This window comes from Haematobia irritans, chromosome 2 (genome assembly GCF_050003625.1).
Source record: "Haematobia irritans isolate KBUSLIRL chromosome 2, ASM5000362v1, whole genome shotgun sequence".
In the NCBI taxonomy this organism is placed as follows: Eukaryota; Metazoa; Arthropoda; class Insecta; order Diptera; family Muscidae; genus Haematobia; species Haematobia irritans.
In genome coordinates, this window is record NC_134398.1 from 174,478,526 (window position 1) to 174,500,233 (window position 21,708).

Consider the following 21,708-nt stretch of genomic DNA (forward strand, 5'->3'; position numbering starts at 1 on the left):
AAGATGTATATGGGAGCTATATCTAAATCTGAACCGATTTGGCTGATAGTTGGCAAGTTTTTCGAGACTCATAAAATATTCGTATGTACAGAATTTGAAGAAAATCGGTTGATAAACACGCCAACTATGACCAGATCGGGGATAAATATATATGGCAGCTATATCTAAATCTGAACCTGTCCCAAAAAACCACCCTATGCCAAATTTGAGGACAATCGGACTTAAACTGCGAACTTTGCACACAAAAGTACATGAACAGACAGACGGACATAGTTAAATTGACTCAGAATTGAATTCTAAGACGATCGATATACTAAACGATAGGTCTCTGACTTTTCCTTCTTATACCCTGTACTACAGTAGCGGTAAAGGGTATATATAATAATTAGTAATAGCCTTTTAATTTATTTTTATAGTCTATATTTTAAAGATTTTTTATCGTCCCTGCTGAAATGTGTTTCTCTACTTTAAAGAAAGCTTTGCTTCAATGGCATACTACTCTAACGGGCTGAAGAAATTTTTAAAACCGAAAACTGTTTAAAGCCTTCATCTAAAGTTTCATTCAATCAACATTTCTTTATCTCAAAAAAAAAAAATTGTGTTTAAATTTTATATTTTTTTCAGTATAGCCAAAGCTTTCTTTGGTTTTACTGAATAATTAAATTTTTTTGACCAAATGACAACCATTAAATTTTTGTTTTAAATATAAATAATAAAAAAACAACATCGTTTTCATAATAAACCACACTAGTAATAATTGACAAATAACCACAACATATACTTACAACAAAAAAATATAAAACAAGATTTTTTCTCAGATTGGCAAATCACTTTGTGGTGTAATAGTTAATAACAACCATAATTACGAGCTTATAATAATACAATAAAATTACAAAATGACCAATTAAAATAACTAAATGATATTACGATTAAGTGATTATAAAGGGCCATGTTTAGATTTATAGCTTTTATTTTCACGGATTTATTAAGTAGAACTAAGGTTCTCTGTGAGATTTAAATGTTTGGAACTAAGGTCCCGTGTGAATGGATTTGGATGACAGAAACAAATCCTCATCCAACACATGTGAGCTTAGGCTCGATGAATAAAGCAATATTAGAAGAAAGAATTCTGAATAAAATTCTAACCAGCTTCAGCACAACCAAGAATTAGAAACACGTTGGGATTTCATTTCACTTACATTATTTTATTGGGAAATATAGAATAATGAGAACAAAGGTGTGTGTATCGTTGAACTGCTGTTTGTGAGAAGAAAGAGGAAGTCTGGCGAACAATGCAGGCAACCTCGGTTTCTGTACTCAAAAATGCTCGGATAAAAACAGGATTAGTGCTGCCACGTATTAAAACATATAGAAACCGGTTGTAATTCAAAGGTATATGTTAGCTTAACATTAGGTGATCAATTCAGCAAAGTATACATTCACAGAATAAAGGTTATATGCTACATTTAAATTGATTAATATAATTCATAATTCACAATTCATTATTATTTATAGTAATATAAACAAAATTGTAATGAGGATAAGTTTATGGGCAAATTGCAGTAAACATCCTCCCCCACCTTGACCGAAAAGGGCAAATGTTCAATCAGTAAGAGCATCGTTAAGTCTGTGTAGCGCCCTGATAGCTATTTGAACCATGTGGATTTGCTCAAGCACTCGACTGTGGATAGCTGAACTTCTGTCTTCTGTTCGTGTAACGCGATATGGCGTTTGACTTGGTTCACGGTTGATGGGGTTTTTGCGATGGTCGGACGTTGATCTAGTATGGCTGATGGTTTTGCCTTCACGAATATTTCTTTGATTCAAGGAGTGTTGATGGCGACTTTGTCTATGAACAGATTTCTGGTGATTTGCGGGACTTCTTTCCCTATTTATCCTGGTTAACAAATGCCGCATATCGGATGGTACTCGTCTACCTCTCATTTGTTCTTCTGTAAGCCGGGGCACGGGATGAAGGTGAAGTAAGGTGTGATGTTCACCTCCACATTCCTTGCACGCTACTTCCGAAATGCAGTCGTATGACTTGTGGGACCGAGCCAGGCAGTTCATGCAATATCCAAGTCGTCGAACTTCTCTTCGTCTAGCGCCAATGTCCATTCCTAGAAATTTTCGGCAAAAACGTAATGAGTGGTATCGGCTGCAAAGGAGACACTGGTGGATGTTTGGATTTCTTGGTGCCCTATTTTAAATAAATAAAGAAAAAAGCTTAAATGGAGTATTTTGGATTTGTTTGTGTTTGTGTGTTTTTTTTTTTTTTTTTTTTTTTTTTTTTTTGCAAATTTATCATAAAGAAGAGACTTCGGTTTATTTAGTTTTAAGTGATAAATCCTTGGATTCCAGATGTAAAGGACACAATCTTGTGATGTCTCTTGTTGTAACGCCATTTGCTGTGTTTAATTCCGCTACTCGAACGAATCCATCACGTCCAGGAAATGTCTTCGTTATCCGCCCAAGTTTCCATTCACAGGGTGGAAGTTGATCATCTCTTATAATAACTAACTGATTGACTTCGAGATTTTCTTTTGGCCTTTGCCACTTGTATCGCCGTTGCAGCTCTTTCAGATATTCATCTTTCCAACGCCGAGCAAAGTGATGTTGCAAAGATTTAAGTTTTTCCCATCTGTCAGTAAGTGATATAGTGTCTGACACGTACTCAGGTTGAGCTATCAATGGGGCACCTCGTAGAAAATGTCCAGGTGTTAATGCATTCAATTCCAATGGGTCATCTGTCATTGGTGATAAAGGACGAGAGTTTAGGACTGCTTCGATTCTAGCTAATAAAGTTGAGAACTCTTCGAATGTGTACTTAGAGTTTTGAGCGATCTTCTTAAAATGAGATTTAAAGGATTTGACACCTGCTTCCCACAAACCACCCATGTGTGGGGCGTTTGGAGGAATGAACTCCCAATGGAGACCTTGTATAGAATACTTTTTCGATATATCTTCCGAAACATTATTTATAAATTGATGAAAATCGTATCGAAGTTTTCGCTCTGCTCCAATAAAGTTTGTTCCGTTGTCGGACATTATTTTATTTGGAAGGCCTCTTCGGCTCACAAATCTTGTAAATGCTGCCATAAATGAATTCGAGGAGAGATCTGAACAAAGTTCCAAGTGGATGGCTTTGGTGCAGAAACACACGAAAACACATACATAACTTTTTTGGTAAACTGCATTTCTTAGACTTGAAGCTTTTACTGCGAACGGACCTGCGAAATCCAATCCAGTAAATGTGAAGGGTAGAGAGAAACTACTTCGTTCTGAAGGAAGGGCTGCCATTAGTTGGGACTGTATCTTACGTTTGTGTATAGTACATATTCTGCACATACGAATGCATTTCTTGATCGCCGATCGTAGTCGAGATATATAATATTCTTCCCGTATACTCCGCATCAATAAATTATTTTCAGCATGTAATAACAAAGTATGTGTAAACTGTATTAACAATTGCGCATAACATGATTGGACCGGTATTATAATCGGATGTCTTTCGTGGTAATTAAGATCTCCGTTGGCTATCCGTCCGCCAACCCTTATAATTCCATTATCATCAACGAATGGATTGAGGGAAAAGAGAGAACTCTTCTTATGAACAGGTTTAAAGCTTTCAAGTAACGTGTATTCTCGGGAGAAATATGACCGTTGAGTTAATGCAATGAGTCTATTTTTTGTGCTTCTGAATTCTTCGTGTGAGATCACAACTGAACTAAAATTCTCTATTTTACGAGTTACCTTACAGAAGCGGAAAACATACGCGAGTACTCTAATAGCTCTATCCCACCTGGAGAACCGTTTAATAATCTCGTCTTCGACTTCACAAGTATAAAAATTTTCAACTCTTCTAATTTCCGGTAAATCTCCATATGTTACTGTGGGCTTTGGCCATTCCTCCGGGGGTCTTTGAAGCCATGAGGGTCCATGCCACCAAAGGTCATTATTAGCCAATTCTTGAGGACTACATCCGCGTGAACCAAGATCTGCCGGATTTTCCGTAGAACGAACATGCCTCCATTGGCAATTTCCCACATTTCGGATAACTTTCGCTACTCGATTTGCAACATACGTTTTCCATGTAATTGGGGGCTTTCCCAACCAACCAAGGGTGATAGAGGAATCACTCCAAAGAAAAAGTTCCGTGTGTTCAAGAGACAAATTAGAAAGTAAATGTTTAGCTAACTTGGACAACAATACCGCTCCACAAAGCTCAAGACGTGGAAGACTCACAGGTTCTATAGGGGCCACCTTAGTTTTAGAAATTAAGAGATGAGAAGAGATTGAAGTTCCATTGTCAGTCCTAAGATATATGGATGCACAATATGCCTTTTCTGATGCATCGCAAAATCCGTGTAGTTGAGAGGTATGAAAAGGGATAAAGTTCACCCATCTCGGGATTTTTATTTGGGAAATATGTCTCATGTTTTCCAAAAATGTGATCCATTTGCTCAAAGTGGAAGGTCTTACGACCTCATCCCATTGAGTTCCTTCAATCCACAATTGCTGAAGAAGTATTTTTGCTTGTATTATGATCGGCGAGACCCATCCGACGGGGTCAAATAATTTTGAGACGGTGGAAAGAATTTGTCGTTTTGTTGTAGGTTTTGAAGTTGGAGACAGTTCGAGGTCATATGTAAATATATCACACAAGGCATTCCATTGAATGCCAAGTGTTTTTGTACCGCTTGTCTCATAAAACCTAAGAAATTCAGAATCTAACACGTTTTGTTGGGGAACAGAAGATAGAATATCAGAACAATTCGAAGTAATTTTCTTCAATGGGAATCCGGCAGAGTTTAACATATCAATTAATTGGGATAAAGTGTCGACCGCTGTGTCTATGTCGTGAGCACCCGATAAAATATCGTCAACATAGGTTTCCTTAAGAATCACCTTAGATGCCCTTGGATATTCATTCTGTGAATCTCGGGCGAGTTGAATTAGTGTCCTTATCGCTAAATAAGGAGCACAATTAACACCAAAAGTTACTCTGGTTAGGGCATAATCGTTTATAGGACCTAGTGGGGAAGGTCTGAATAATATTCTCTGAAACTGAATATCGTCATCGTGGACTATAATTTGGCGGTACATTTTTTCAATGTCACCGCAGTAAACACACTTATATAACCTCCATCTAAGAATTATTGTTGTCAAGTCCAGTTGGAGAGTGGGACCAATATGAAGCACATCATTAAGAGATACTCCTGAGCTTGTTCTTTTCGACGCATTGAACACAACTCTCACCTTCGTGCTACGACGCTCGGGTTTAACGATGGCGTGATGGGGTAAATAGAACGAACAAACTGATGCATTAGATGATGATTCTTGAGAACTTGTAATTGTCATATGATTTAAAGTTAGATATTCGTGTAGCACATCGTTATATGCCGTTGCTATTTGGGGATCTCTGAAAGCTGTTTTTTCCATCCTAATATATTGACCGAGAGCGTGAGATCTGGATGGACCTAAAGGTGACTGGGACATATAATCCTGTTTGAATGGAAGTCTAACCACGTACCGACCATCTTGGTTCCGAAACGTAGTCCTCTTAAAAAGATTTTCGCAATATTCATCATCCGCTGAAGAGCAAAATTCTGTAGGAACTTCTTCTTGTTCCCAAAATACTCTAAGTTGGTTACTAAGTGCGTCGTTCGACACCTCTGTCGCATGCAAGGAAAAAGAGGAAGTTGTTCGAATTGATATCGGACCACTGATTATCCATCCAAATATCGTAGCCTGCGCTATCAACGAACCACATACATTCTTCACTCCTTCCAATAACAAATGAGGAATTACATTGCTACCAAGTAATAAATCTACATGCCCAGGAGAATGGAAGTAGGGATCTGCTAATTCCAACTCATCCAAGTCATCAAAAGAAATGTCAGGCCTTTTAACAAAAAAATTCGGAAGTAATCGCGTTATCCTGGGAACAACTATAGCCTTAGCATTAACAATTTTACCGTGAGAACTGGAGAAAAGAGAAAATGAGCACATCGATTTAGAATTAGCTACAACCTGACCACCCAATCCTCTAATTTCAAAACGCTTCGCCTCAGTGGGGAGCATCAATCTCTGTTGCAATCCGCTTGAAATAAAAGTCTTCTCTGATCCTTGATCAAGGAAAGCTCTTGCGGTAAAACAGTCTCCCCTATGCTTGATTGTCACCATTGCTGTGGGTAGAAGTGTGTTCTCAACGCTCTCCTCGTTATCTTGGGAAGAAAAGTGAGAAGATGTTTGACAAACCTCGGACGCCGTTGCTTGTTCAAAAGTAGAAGAGTCCTCTTCGAAGTCTTCGTGAGTAGTTAGACTATTCTGCGGGCTAGAAATTGTTTGAAAATTGGCGGCTTGGTCACCCTGTGTCCTGGTGTTAGGGAAATGTAAAAGAGTGTTGTGATTCCGTTTGCAAACTATACACATGTGTTTACTTTTACAATCCTTCCTTGAGTGTTTATCGGATAGACAATTGAGGCACATTCCATTCCGCGAAACAAATTGAGAGCGGTCAGCTGGCGAGAGCTTTCTGAACTGCTGACAATTCCTTAGAGCGTGAGATTTATTGCATAGCTTGCATGTAACATGTGATACACTTTCTGTGTTGAACGAGTTTATCTCAGGTGACTTCCTAGAAACTGCTTTTGTGCCGTGAATAGTATCAAGTCTTTCTACTATTTCATATCTATCAGATAAAAACTGATCCATTTCGGACCATTTTGGTAGCTCCTTATGAGATTTCAATGACTGTTCCCAAAGCGATAAGGTTTCGTGTGGTAGTTTTGTCGAACACAAAAATACCAAAATTGGATCCCAGTCTCCAGTGGATATCTCTTGGGCCTTGAGAGCAGCCAGACAATCATTAATAGTTGATTGGATCTTCTGCAACGATTCGCTACTTTCTGAAGAGATGCTCTTCAAATTGAAAAGTATTCTTAGCTGATTATCGACTAATATTCTTTTATTCTCATATCGGGCGCGAAGTGCTTCCCACGCCAAAAAAAAGTTATCACCGCATAGATTATACTTCCTCACTATACCCGCGGCTTGCCCCTTCACTTTCAAGCGGAGATGATATAGTTTCTGAACTGGCGTAAGCTTTGGATGATTAATGTACACTGCTGTGAACATATCTCGGAATGAGGGCCATTCCTCATATCCGCCTTGGAAATTTTCTGTGTCGCAGGGAGGGACTTTAATGCAACTGAAATCCGTGTCAGTATCTTGCAAATTAAATGACGTTCTCGACGGATCAGATGGTGAGATCAGAGTTTTCTGATAATCTAGAATCCTTGCCTTGCATCTATGAAAAGTCTTAGTACAAGTCGCATATTTCTCCTGCGCCGCCTTTTTAAATTCCTTATCCACATCATCAATCCTATTGGCGAACACGAGCTTATAGGATTTTTGGACATTCATCCACCTTTCCTTTAAATCCTGTAATATGACTTCTAAAACGGAGTCCGTTTGATCAGCCGGTGCAATCTCACTATGTCGAGATCAAAACATCATCAAATCGTCTGAATAGAATATGAAATCGTCTTGCGTCTCAGCCATGTCAACACGCTACGCTCTTGAAGGTATAAATAAACAAAAGGCAGGAATTTGAATGAGGGGTCAGTCTGTCCTAAATCAAATCTCCTACTAATGGGTGTCGATATCGAACACTCAACAGAGTAGTTCCAAAAACAGTAGGCCCAGCACAAAACGATGCAAACACGACCAAAAAAATGGATTTATCGTAAACTCAAAATCGAACACTAAACAATATTTAATGGTTGAATTCACAAACAAAAATCTTCGATCGTTATCCGGAAAAATTATTCCGAAAGAATGCTAAAATTAATAATTCTAACAATTCACGAAATGTTTCGCTAAAGGTCTCATGAGATTCCTTAAAAATTACCGTTTAAAAAATTGGAGGAATGTCGTAGTGTCCGCAAAATACTCGACCAATTTCTCTATTCTCGGGAATGAAATGTCTCCCTATCTCCGAACTTGATAACAGGATACCTAAATCGGGTTAGACTCCTGAAATTCTTTGGTGACTTGACAAACAACTAATTCAGCAAACAAAATTTCATTTCATCAACCCTTCTCATTAACACACATTCACATAGAGATAGAGTCACAACCATTAAATCAGTTTTTCGTAAAGCCAAAATAAATCACTCATTCCAGACCAACAATTTGTAAACAACAACAACATTTATCCTCAGCAAATAACGAGCCAGAAGATTCATTGTGCAACAAATCATATAAAACTTTCAACAAATTTCGAAAATCTTACGACTTTCAATCATAGCATTATCGACGTGGCTATGCATTAAACAAATATCAAATTGCGGTATGATCATGTAAATAGCATTGCTCCTTAAAATCCTTACGACGATTTCCAATATATTTGTCTCGGTCATTGAGCAAATAATATATATTTCGTTTCCCAGGGATGGAAATTCAAAGGCAATATGTATTTATAAAATTTGTAGAAAAGTATTTATTTATATAGAAATAGGTGCAGGTGACTGACAACTTGTAATTTGTATGAGGCAATTATGTGAAATTATATGGTGGATACTTCCTTAATGCATTGACATTTATATATAATATATATAGTAATACGCCAAGGGTTGTAAGGGATTGTACGATATGATTTGGTTTCTTGTGTATTATGGCGATAAGCAATTCACATCTAGATTTACTTTCCACTTTTATATATTCAAACCCTTCACTTTGCAAAATGTTGCTAATGGCCGTGGTTTCGTTACTCTATTGTGTAAAAATACTTAATAGGAAAAGTCGGTGCCTACTTTCAGGCTGCCCATAATTATAGTAAAGACGTCAATAAATTTCACTTTTGTAAGGAAACCATGACCATACTATGAAAATATATAAAATAAAATTTTCTGACTTACAGCGACTCCAAGCAAATGTTACCGAGTGTCATTGTAGATCTGAGTAGATTAAAATTTCTGTAGGTGTATTGTTGTGTGTTGAGTTGCAGTGTTGCTGGAGAATGTCCCAGTTGCATAAAGATGTTGGGTTGATGATAAATGTTGTGATTCTATTTGCTGATGTTGCGATTATAGATGACAAAAAAGAGTCCAATGACGTTGATGTGTTGTGTTTGATGTCTGATGAGCTTGTAGTTATTGCGAAATGTTGCTATGGATGACTAAAAATGTTCCAGCTGTGTTGTGTGGTGATACTGACTGATTGGGAAATGTTGCAGAGAATAAATGTTGCCAGCGTTTGTTTTGATATGTGAAATATGTACGGTGTTTCATATAAGGGATGATTCTGATGATGGGAACTTTTTGGCCATGCAGTACCGTAGTTGATGATAGAGATGACACGAATTGAAATGATCACTGGAATGTACTTTTACCCAAGAACTGATGCTGGCACTTTATACAGATCCAACACCTTTCCAATGCGTGTATGTGAATTTTCTATTATTGTTGTCACCGGTGTACCTTAATTAGGGCTAAAGTTTGTTGGAAAGCCACTGGTAATATAAAATTTCACCGTCACTGAATTCAATGTTGCCCACCGCGATTCATCCGTATCAATGTTGAACAGCCAAATTTCTTGAGCGCGTAGCTTTTATGATTTCTTTTTAGGCCTCACTAAGGCAGCTTCCTGTGGGGAAATGTCTTCTTTACCTCTTAAGGGAGCACTTTATTCAATGTTGGAAGCAACTTTGAGTTTTGGAAAGCCTTTTTTTTCCGTACTCTACGCTTTTCGTAGGTAATTCTGATAATTGATTATATGACCGTTGTGCCGAGTAACTTTACCTTATCCAGCGAATTTCCCGGCTATATTTATAACCTTACGCTTCAGTTAGTGGTTCTGGATACTTGATTCTGAAATTTAAGAAGCACGAGAGTAGTTAAATTACTGCCGCCTTGTTATGTAAATTATTGTTGGGGCTCCCTCGTGGAGCTTTGTTGCGTAATCTTCTCGACTGATGTGGATATCAGAAAATCTAGGCATAAATTGGCTTCTTACCTCGAACTTCGTTCTTTTTATTATGTTACTCTTGTAACTGTTACGTGTTATCGCAATCTCAATTTGATCACATGCATCAAACCATAAAATTTGAAGATTTAAGTTTATTTGACGAATTTCTTTCCTTCGACCGACGCCTTGTTGAGAAAAAATGGTGCCAAATTCACTTATACTTTCATCAAGGTTGCCAAGCCGCTCTAAAGATATTATTTTTAGATGTTTGCAATTAATTTGGAGTTTTTCTTTTTATAAATGTAATTGAACATATTTGGTTCAATGTGAACAGAAGGTATGAAATCCAAATATGTCTATTATAATGGTTGGTGTATATTTATAAACATATTTACCCAGCATACGGTAATATTTGGGTAGAAAATATGGGATTTAACACTTTCGTGCAATGCAATTTCTGGACATTAATCCGAGGACTATATTTTGAAATAGAACTGATATTGATAAATTTCGAAGGACCATGTTTAGATTTATAGCTTTTATTTTCACGGATTTATTAAGTAGAACTAAGGTTCTCTGTGAGATTTAAATGTTTGGAACTAAGGTCCCGTGTGAATGGATTTGGATGACAGAAACAAATCCTCATCCAACACATGTGAGCTTAGGCTCGATGAATAAAGCAATATTAGAAGAAAGAATTCTGAATAAAATTCTAACCAGCTTCAGCACAACCAAGAATTAGAAACACGTTGGGATTTCATTTCACTTACATTATTTTATTGGGAAATATAGAATAATGAGAACAAAGGTGTGTGTATCGTTGAACTGCTGTTTGTGAGAAGAAAGAGGAAGTCTGGCGAACAATGCAGGCAACCTCGGTTTCTGTACTCAAAAATGCTCGGATAAAAACAGGATTAGTGCTGCCACGTATTAAAACATATAGAAACCGGTTGTAATTCAAAGGTATATGTTAGCTTAACATTAGGTGATCAATTCAGCAAAGTATACATTCACAGAATAAAGGTTATATGCTACATTTAAATTGATTAATATAATTCATAATTCACAATTCATTATTATTTATAGTAATATAAACAAAATTGTAATGAGGATAAGTTTATGGGCAAATTGCAGTAAACAGGCCAAAAGAGAACAATGCATCAATAAGTGAATCATACAATGTAGAAGAGAGTACAGACATTGGTTAAAAAAAAAGCTTATGTACCCTCCACCATGGGTTGCGTAGAAACTGCTTCTGAACACTGCCATCCACAATCGAATTACTTGGGTTGCGGTAACGCTTGCCGATGGCAAGGTATCTTAAAACCTCCTAACACCTAAATTGTAAGTACGTCCATACGTGGTATAGATTAAATTAACAAAATTTTCTATTGAAATAAAATTTTACCAAAATTTTCTATAGAAATAAAATGTTGGCTAAATTTTCTATAGAAATAAAATTTTGACAACATTTTCTATAGAAAAAAAGTTTTGACAAAATTTTCTATAGAAATAAAATTTTAACTAAATTTGCTATAGAAATAAAATTTTGACAAAATATTTTATAGATATAAAATGTTGGTAGATTATTTTTGGCTCAAGTGCCAACCATGTTTATGAACTGATATGGACCAATTCTTGTGTGATTGGGGATCGCCTATATATGGTTGTTAGCGGCCATATATTAACACTACGTTCCAAATTTGAACCGGATCGGATGAATTTTGCTCCTCCAAGGGTCTCCGGAGGTCGAATCTGGGGAACGGTTTATATGGGAGCTATATATAATTATGGACCGATATGGACCAATTCTGGCACGGTTGTTAGAGACTATATACTAACACCATGTTCCAAATTTCAACCGGATCGGATAAAATTTGCTTCTCTTAGAGGCTCCGCAAACCAAATCTGGGCATCGGTTTATATGGGTTCTATATATAATTATGAACCGATGTGGACCAATTTTTGCACGCATGATAGATATCATATACTAACAGCACGTTCCACATTTGAACCGGATCGGATGAATTTTGCTCCTACATGAGGCTCCCGAGGTCGAATCTGGGGATCGGTTTATATGAAGGCTATATATAATTATGAACCGATGTGGACCAATTTTTGCATGGTTGTTAGATACCATATACCAAAACCATGTACCAAATTTCAGCCGGATCGGATGAAATTTGGTTCTCTTTGAGGCTCCGCAAGCCAAATCTGGGGATCAGTTTATATGGGGGCTATATATAATTATGGACCGATGTGGCCCAATTTTTGCATGGTTGTGAGAGACCATATACCAACACCATGTACCACATTTCAGCCGGATCGGATGAAATATGCTTCTTTTAGAGCCACCGCAAGCCAAATCTGAGTGCCCGTTTATATGGGGGCTGTACGTAAAAGTGGACCGATATGGTCCATGTGCAATATCATCCGACCTACATCAATAACAACTACTTGTGCAAAGTTTCAAATCAATAGCTTGCTTCGTTCGGAAGTTAGCGTTATTTCAACAGACGGAGGGACGGACATGCTTAGATCTACTCAGAATTTCACCACGACCCAGAATATAAAGGGTGATTCTTTTGAGGTTAGGATTTTCATGCATTAGTATTTGACAGATCACGTGGGATTTCAGACATGGTGTCAAAGAGAAAGATGCTCAGTATGCTTTGACATTTCATCATGAATAGACTTACTAACGAGCCACAACGTCGAATTTTCAGTGAATGGGCCCTAGAAAAGTTGGCAGAAAATCCGCTTTTTTATCGACAAATTTTGTTCAGCGATGAGGCTCATTTCTGGTTGAATGGCTACGTAAATAAGCAAAATTGCCGCATTTGGAGTGAAGAGCAACCAGAAGCCGTTCAAGAACTGCCCATGCATCCCGAAAAATGCACTGTTTGGTGTGGTTTGTACGCTGGTGGAATCATTGGACCGTATTTTTTCAAAGATGCTGTTGGACGCAACGTTACGGTGAATGGCGATCGCTATCGTTCGATGCTAACAAACTTTTTGTTGCCAAAAATGGAAGAACTGAACTTGGTTGACATGTGGTTTCAACAAGATGGCGCTACATGCCACACAGCTCGCGATTCTATGGCCATTTTGAGGGAAAACTTCGGAGAACCATTCATCTCAAGAAATGGACCGGTAAGTTGGCCACCAAGATCATGCGATTTGACGCCTTTAGACTATTTTTTGTGGGGCTACGTCAAGTCTAAAGTCTACAGAAATAAGCCAGCAACTATTCCAGCTTTGGAAGACAACATTTCCGAAGAAATTCGGGCTATTCCGGCCGAAATGCTCGAAAAAGTTGCCCAAAATTGGACTTTCCGAATGGACCACCTAAGACGCAGCCGCGGTCAACATTTAAATGAAATTATCTTCAAAAAGTAAATGTCATGGACCAATCTAACGTTTCAAATAAAGAACCGATGAGATTTTGCAAATTTTATGCGTTTTTAAAAAAAAAAAGTTATCAAGCTCTTAACAAATCACCCTTTATATACTTTATGGGGTCTTAGAGCAATATTTCGATGTGTTACAAACGGAATGACAAAGTTAATATACCCCCATCCTATGGTGGAAGGTATAAAAATAAGAATTTTTAATATTCGATTTAGCAATATTATACTCTAGAGTTTTGTCAATTTTTGTTCTATAGAAAATTTTGTCAAAATTTTTGTTCTATAGAAAATTTGGTCAAAATTTTTGTTCTATAGAAAATTTGGTCAACTTTTTTTTTTGTATAGAAAATTTTATTTCCATAGACAATTTTGTCAAAATTTTATTTCCATAGAAAATGTTGTCAAAATTTTTCTTGCTTCCTACTGAGAGAGTTTCTTTCGTAATAAGGATAAAATATTAAATATTATTATTTTATTTGGCTTTTTTACACCTTAAATGTAAATCTTTAAAAAATACCTAGAGCAAAATTTGCGACAGATCTCTTCCAATCTTAGCAATTATAAATGCTTGATTCTTCTCTATGAATGTCTTCAAATGTGAACTACATTTAAGACCCCATTCACCAACAGGATTTTTAAGGCAGCTAACCACCGATCTATCGAGACATATCGTTGGAAAGGTATTTGGGACGACCTCCTTTTTGTGTAATCGAAAAAAAAATTTAAATTACAAAAATTGAAACTTTTTGGTGCAAGTAAAATTTTTGTTTTAAAAATATTTTTTTTTTTTTTGGAATTAACACTTTGAATTGAAACCTTTATAATTTTTGAACTAATACGATAACATTATGATTATCATTGAGTTTTGCAGGGAAATTTGTTTTAAGAAATATTGCTGAATATGCCACAATTCGTATCCACAATCCCAAAAAACCCCAAATGGGGGACATATGTTAAAAAAACGTTATTGTTTTGTAATTTGCATATTTCTCAGTCGGTTGAATGTTGACCTTCTACAGTTAGTTAGTGGACATATGTGGCTTTTATCATATCAAAAATTTGGATAGGATTAAGACAATATTTTCTATAAATCACTCGAATGCCGATGTATTATGCATGATAAATGGCACATTAATGTAACTAACTAAGTTAAGATCATTTGTACTCTTCATTGGGTTGTTCTTATATATGATCACTTATGATTGTAATTGTTATGATTATTTGAAAGGGGCGTCTTAAAACTGTCATTTTCAATTGCAAATTTGACATGGCCCCAAAGTGGTCCATTTTATATTTTCTTGCTTCCTAATTGTTTAGCATTCAAGCGCAAAAAAAGGGAGAAACAATATTCACTTAATAATCATGGCATTACACAGAGTAGGAGCGAAGAAAAAAAATTAATTAATAATTGCGGCATTACATGGCGCCTAATTGACGTTACATGATCAGTTTGTTACACGCCATAGATTCGCATGTTTTCGCTGATTTTTTCTCCATTTGAATGAGGAACACAACGACCTATTTGGCTTTCATTCCAATTTACAATGTGCTTTATTGTTGTTTTAACTGGGGAAAAAAAGTACAGTTATGGAATTTCACTCATTTGTTGGTGGTGTTAATTGGCATGTATTCTTCGAGGGCTTGTATTTTTATTAAAATGGATTTTTAATTTATGTTCGAGGGTTCGTGTAATATTCTCGTTGCATTTCCAAATGATTATTAAATATTGACTTGAATTTGCCAGTGTTGTGTCATTATTCGAGTTAATTGCAGTCAATTGTTACGATGGAAAAATATTGTGCAATAATAGATAGATTGTTGGTATAAGATTTTTTTAACGATAATGGTGAAAAATGTAATGCATCTGATAGGATTATTAATTAATTTTTAAATGGCGCCAATAAATAGAGAACCATTTAAAAAATAAAATATCTGCCTAGAAAAATCACTTGCACGATTCACAGCAGTAGGTATATGCATGTAGACATATTTACTGGCAATAAGTGTTTCAAATTTCTTGTCGAAGAAGAGTTTATTTGTGTTTTCCACTCAAAGTGGCAACCCGATATTTAAAACTCACATAGACTATTCAGTCCATTGTGATAGTACAATGGTGAATTTCTTTCTTGTCACTGAGTGCTGCCCAATTCTATGTCAAAATTTTATTTCTATAGAACATTTTGTCAAAATTTTATTTCTATAGAAAATTTTGTCAAAATTTTATTTCTATAGAATGTTGTCAAAATTTTATTTCTATAGAATATTGTCAAAATTTTATTTCTATAGGATAGACAAACTTTGTAATAATTTTTTTCTACATTGTTGTTGTTTTCGATTTAAGCTTAAAACCATGCATTGACTAAACTACAAGTGTAGCTTAACCAACAGAGGAAAAGAATGTTTGTCAAATTTATTTGGGCAAAGCCCTACAAACTGCAAGATGGTTGGATGGGCGCACGTTTCGGAATTACCACATTCCTCATCAGCATCCTCTACTTGCAGCAAAACTATCATCCAATTATCAGAATAAATTCAGGCAGTTTACTAAACCCAAAAGTGAACCACACTTGAACCTTCACGAAAAAAGGTTTTACATGATAACCGGCTTTTGCCGAAATAAATTCGTACAAACATATCTCTTTCCCTTTGCCACCGTCAAATCATCGATTTGAGTGCAGTTGGCTGGGTTTATTTTGAGAGTGCTTCCTCTTTTTCTCATTCGTTTTGTTTTATTATTGTTGGTTTTTTCCTCTAATCATTGTTGTTGTTTTTGATTTCAACTTAAAACAATGCATAGACTAAATTTTGTCAAAATTTTATTTCTACACCCTCAAAAAAAAAAATCGCTCCTTTAACATAGGTTCCAAACATATTTTGCAGGAAACACATATATTATTGGATACTGCCGAAACATTAATATGTTTGTTTTATGTGAACATATTATATGTTTGGAAGCATTTTAAGCCAAAAAGAATTTTTCCTTAAGACGATTGTGCTCATTCCCTAACATACTCGTAATTTTCACTTCCACGAAATATTTTAGTTCTTGACATCTTTTTCTGTAATACAAATAATGTTGAAGAAATTATTCACTTTTATAAATTTTTTAAATTTTACCTTTCGCCTGCACGGAGAATCGAACCGAGGACCATACAGTTTGTAAGCCAACACACTATCCACTGGGCTACGTAGCTGTTATAGTCACCAGTAGATAATTATCGTTATAAGTTACATTTATATAGCATAGTTTGCAGCGCCCACGAGCCCATGCAAACATAACATTATCTAACAGAAACATACATTTGTTTGCCACGTGGAGCAGTGGTTAGCATGTCTGCCTTGCATGCAAAGGGTCGTGGGTTCAATCCCTGCTCCGACCGAACACTTTTTTTTATTTACACATGTATATTTATACTATATTAAATTTTTACAATGAAACTTCGAAATGTTGGTTATTAAAGATTTCTAGTGAGTAACAGTGCTTGATATAAACGAAATTGACAGATTTTTGGATAAAATATTATTTTTTATTGCAAAAATAACAATTTTGTAACAAAAAACTGTTTTTGGTACAAAACTTTAAAATTTGGAAGGAATTCAAAAACTCTAACAAAAGAACGTGGAGTCGAGTATAAACATATATATATAATTTTATAATATAAACATAAATTTATTTAGGCGTGAACAGTTTTTTACTAGCATTTAACACCATCGCTCTAAAATGCCTTTTTATTTTTCTTTAATAATTCATTTTAAAGAAAATAAACTTTTTAAATTGTTTTAGCTGTAAAACTCGAACTTAATGTCCGCTTTTATATTTGAAGGTGTCCGTCAACTCCTCGTGGACTACTTATTAATAAAGAGGAACTAAACTTTGTTTTTATACATTTTACTGTGTAATTTTTCACTATTTCCTCCTTATTCATTTTACTGCCCCAACTCTAAAAAGAGTATAGTGCCCTTTCGTTATTTTTATGAAGACCCCTGATTTCTTTTAACGAATCAAGAAAAAAATTGTGCCCATAATGCCAAAATGATAAACAAAACACATGTCCACACATACATAAAATGCTGCTCTCAAGGCGACAACATATGCTCTTTGTTTTTCAAATGTCTATTCTCTTTGTTCCGAATGTCTATTTTCATTATTCAAATTAAATAATATTTAGACTTAAGCATATCAAATTTTTGGCCTTATCATAAAACAGTTTTCCGAAACAACATACAAGCGGTTTCACAGAAATTGTTCTCTTTTCATTCTTTTGCTGTGTTATGTTGATATATTTCGTCAACTCTCCCGGTTTCCGTCTCTATTTCTTTCTCTATACTTTCTCTGTCGCTTTGAATAAAATATCACAACATATGTATGTTTAGTCGAAATTTGTAAATTTATATATGTGTGCATTCAAACATACGAGTTTTATGAAACATTCATGCCCCAAACATAATATATTCTAACATATTAACATAGATGTCCCAAACATTTAGTGTTAGTTTAGGAACATTACATGTTTGCACTTAAATATATTGTGTTTTAAAATTGTGCCCGAAACACATTTTGTTTATATCGGAACATATGAAAAACATATTTTTCTAACAGTGTGCAGAAAATGTTGTCTAGATTTTTTTGCTATAGAAAATTTTTTAGAAATTGTTTTCTATAAAAAAATTGTGCTACAATTTTATTTATATAGAAAAGTTTGTCAAAATCTTATTTCTATAGAAAATGTTTTCAAAATTTTATTCCTATAGAAAATTTTGTCAAAAAATTATTTACAATAGAAAATTTTGTCAAAATTTTATTTCTATAGAAAAGTTTGTCAAAAATTTATTTCTATAGAAAAATTTGTCAAAATTTTATTTCTATAGAAAAATTTGTCAAAATTTTATTTCTATAGAAAATTTTTCAAATTTTATTTCTATATAAAAATCTGTCAAATTTTATTTCTATAGAAGATTTTGTCAAAATTTTATTTCTATAGATAATTATGTCAAAATTTTATTTACAATAGAAAATTTTGTCAATTTTTTTTATAGAAACTTTTGTTAAAAATTTATTTCTATAGAAAATGTTGTCAAAATTTTATTTTAATAGAAAATTTTGTCAAAAATTTAATTACAAAAGAAAATTTTGTCAAAATTTTTTAAGTTATAAGTTTGCCAAAATTTTTTTTTTAGAAAAGTTTGTCAAAAATTTATTTCTATGGAAAATTTTGTCAAAATTTTATTTCTATAGAAGAGGTGTTCTAAAATTTATTTCTATAGAAAATTTTGTCAAAATTTTATATATATAGAATATGTCAAAATGTTATTTATTATAGAAAATTTTGTCAAAATTTTATTTCTATAGAAAATTTTGTCAAAAATTTATTTACAATAGAAAATTTTGTCAAAATTTTATTTCTATAGAAAATTTTGCCAACACTTTATTTCTATAGAGAAGTTTGCCAAAATTTTATTCCTGTAGAAAAGTTTGTCAAAAATTTATTTCTATAGAAAATTTTGTCGAAATTTTATTTTTATAGAAAATGTCAAAATTTTATTTACAAAAGACAATTTTGTCAAAATTTTATTTCTATAGAAAATGTCAAAATAATTTTTACAATAGAAAATTTTGTAAATTCTGTTTAATAGAAAATTTTGTCAAAATTTTATTCCATAGAAAATTTTGTCAAAATTTTATTTCTATAGACAATTTTGTCAAGATTTTATTTCTATAGAAAATTATGCCAAAATTTTTGTTCTATGGAAAATTTTATTAGAAAATCTTTTTTAATTTTTTTCTCTAGAAGATGTTGTCTAACTTTTATTTCTATAGAAAATTTTGTCAAAATTTTATTTCTATAGAAAATTTTGTCAAAATTTTATTTCTATAGAAAATGTCAAAATTTTATTTACAATAGAAAATTTTGTCAAAATTTTATTTCTATATAAAATTTTGTCAAAATTTTATTTTTATAGAAAAATTTGTCAAAATTTTATTTTTAGAGAAAATTTTGCCAAAATTTTATTTCTATAGAAAATTTTGTCAACATGTTATTTCTATAGAAAATTTTGTCAAAATTTTATTTCTATAGAACATTTTGTCAAAATTTTATTTCTATAGAAAATTTTGTCAAAATTTTATTTGTAGAGAAAATTTTGTCACAATTTTATTTCTATAGAAAATTTTGTTAAGATTTTATTTCTATAGAAAATTTTGTCAACATTTTATTTTGATAAGAAACGTTGTCAAAATTTCATTTCTGAAAGAAATTTTGTCAAAATTGTGTTTCTAAAAGAAATTTTGTCAAATTTTTTTCTATAGATAATTTTGTCAAAATTATATGCCTACAGAAAATTTTGGCAAAATTTTATCTCTATAAAAAATTTTGTCAAAATTGTATTTCAAAAGTAATTTTGTCAAAATTTTATTTCTGTAGAAAATTTTGCCGAAATCTTATTTATATAGGCAACATTTCTTTTATTTCTATACCTCTTAGTTGGAGAGGAATAATCTGCAAAATCTGCCAACACGTCAAGAATTTTACCAATCTACCAAACAGTAAAAGATCTACCACACTGAAAAAAATTTCCGTAGCTAAACTAACGCTAAATTTAACTTATTTTTATTGGAAAAAAATTATTTGCTAGAAGTTAAATTCTATTATTTTTACTGAAATTTTCCACAACTTAATGAAATTTTCCTTTTTTTAAGTGTGTCTCAAAATTTTTGTGAACTAAACGGGGGGTATAAAGTTCAATGACCGTACACATAAGATCAATATGAACTAAAGCAAAATAAGATTTTCGTACGATTCCCAAAAATAGTAAGAATGAACTATTGTATGGTTAAAATGGTCATGATTTGGCGCCAATGATTTTCTTCTTTACTTTTAGTTATTTTTTTCTTCTATGAGAGGAAGTAATTTCGAGAGGATGCAATTAAAAAGTACAAAAGGGCATTAAAATTTCGTGGTTTTAATAACGCTTTGTGGAAATCTCAAAATGTGGAGTAAAATTTAGTTAAATTTTCGTGCGAGGTAGTTAATTCTTCCTATAAAACTGTTTACTTTTTTTCGGTGCACATTTGGTAGAAGTCAACCAACCGTGCCAACCGTATTCATGGTCCAAACATAGGATTTGGTCTCGTCAAGCATTGACGCCAACATCATTGTCACCACGGAACAAAATTTCAATTCTATAGAAAATTTTGTTAAAATTTTATTACTATAGAAAATTTTGTCAACATTTTATTTGTATAAAAAATTTTATTTCTATGGATATTTCGTCAAAATTTTATTTCTATAAGAAATTTTGGCATCATTTTATTTCTACAGAAAATGTTGTCAAAATTTTATTGCGATAGCAAATTTTGTAGAAATTGTTTTCTATAGAAAATTTTGCTAAAATATTATTTCTATAGAAAATTTTGCTAAAATTTTATTTCTATAGAAAAGTTTGCCAAAATTTAATTTCTATAGAGAATTTTGTTAAACTTTCAATTCTATAGGGAATTTTGTCAAAATTTCATGTCTATAAGAAATTTTGTTAAAATTTTATTACTATAGAAAATTTTGTCAATATTTTATTTCTGTAGGAAATTTTGTCAAAATTTTATTTCTATAGAAAATTTTGTCAGAATTATATGTCTACAGAAAATGTTGGCAAAATTGTATTTCAAAAGTAATTTTGTCAAAATTTTATTTATTTAAAAAATTTTGCCAAAATATTATTTGTATAGGCAATATGTGAATTATCCTCTTAGTTGGGGAGGAATAATCTGCAAAATCTACGAACACATCAAGAATTTTACCAATCTACCATATTTGGTAGAATTCTACCAACCGTGCAAACCGTGTTCATGGTTCAAACATAGGATTTGGACCCGTCAGGCATTGACATCAACATGAATGTCACTACGGATTCGCACGCCCATGTTAGGTTAGGTGGCAGCCCGATGTATCAGGCTAACTTAGACTATTCAGTCCATTGTGATACCACATTGGTGAACTTCTCTCTTATCACTGGGTGCTGCCCGATTCCATGTTAAGCTCAATGACAATGAGCTTAATGATAAAAATGACCTCCTTTTTATAGCCGAGTCCGAACGGCGTTCCACATTGCAGTGAAACCACTTAGAGAAGCTTTGAAACCCTCAGAAATGTCACCAGCATTACTGAGGTGGGATAATCCACCGCTGAAAAATTTTTTGGTGTTCGGTCGAAGCAGGAATCGAACGCACGACCTTGTGTATGCAAGGCGGGCATGCTAACCATTGCACCACGGTGGCATACCCATATATGTTTCACACTGACATTTTTTGTGCTTAAATAGCTTAATGGAT

At 33.7% G+C, this 21,708-nt stretch overlaps 2 protein-coding genes across 7 annotated transcripts in view; one reads left to right on the forward strand and one right to left on the reverse strand.

Annotated features, from left to right (window-relative positions):
• The window catches only part of Pde11 (Phosphodiesterase 11), a 355,629-nt gene that overhangs the window by 64,099 nt on the left and 269,822 nt on the right, over window positions 1-21,708 (forward strand). The window lies entirely within an intron of this gene.
• Window positions 1,472-10,156, reverse strand: LOC142226716 (uncharacterized). The gene is made up of 3 exons (XM_075296856.1): window positions 10,021-10,156; window positions 8,925-9,875; window positions 1,472-2,200 (listed from the first exon to the last, which is right to left on the reverse strand). The coding sequence occupies exons 2-3, from the start codon at window positions 9,038-9,040 to the stop codon at window positions 1,603-1,605; spliced, it is 714 nt and encodes a 237-aa protein (XP_075152971.1). The 5' UTR covers window positions 9,041-9,875; window positions 10,021-10,156; the 3' UTR covers window positions 1,472-1,602.

Excerpts from the sequence above, each read along its gene's own strand:
- LOC142226716 (XM_075296856.1), bottom strand. The coding sequence starts at position 9,040 with ATGCAACTGGGACATTCTCCAGCAACACTGCAACTCAACACACAACAA. Across the intron at positions 2,201-8,924 it reads AACATTTGCTTGGAGTCGCT|GGCACCAAGAAATCCAAACA; the intron begins GTAAGTCAGAAA and ends TATTTAAAATAG.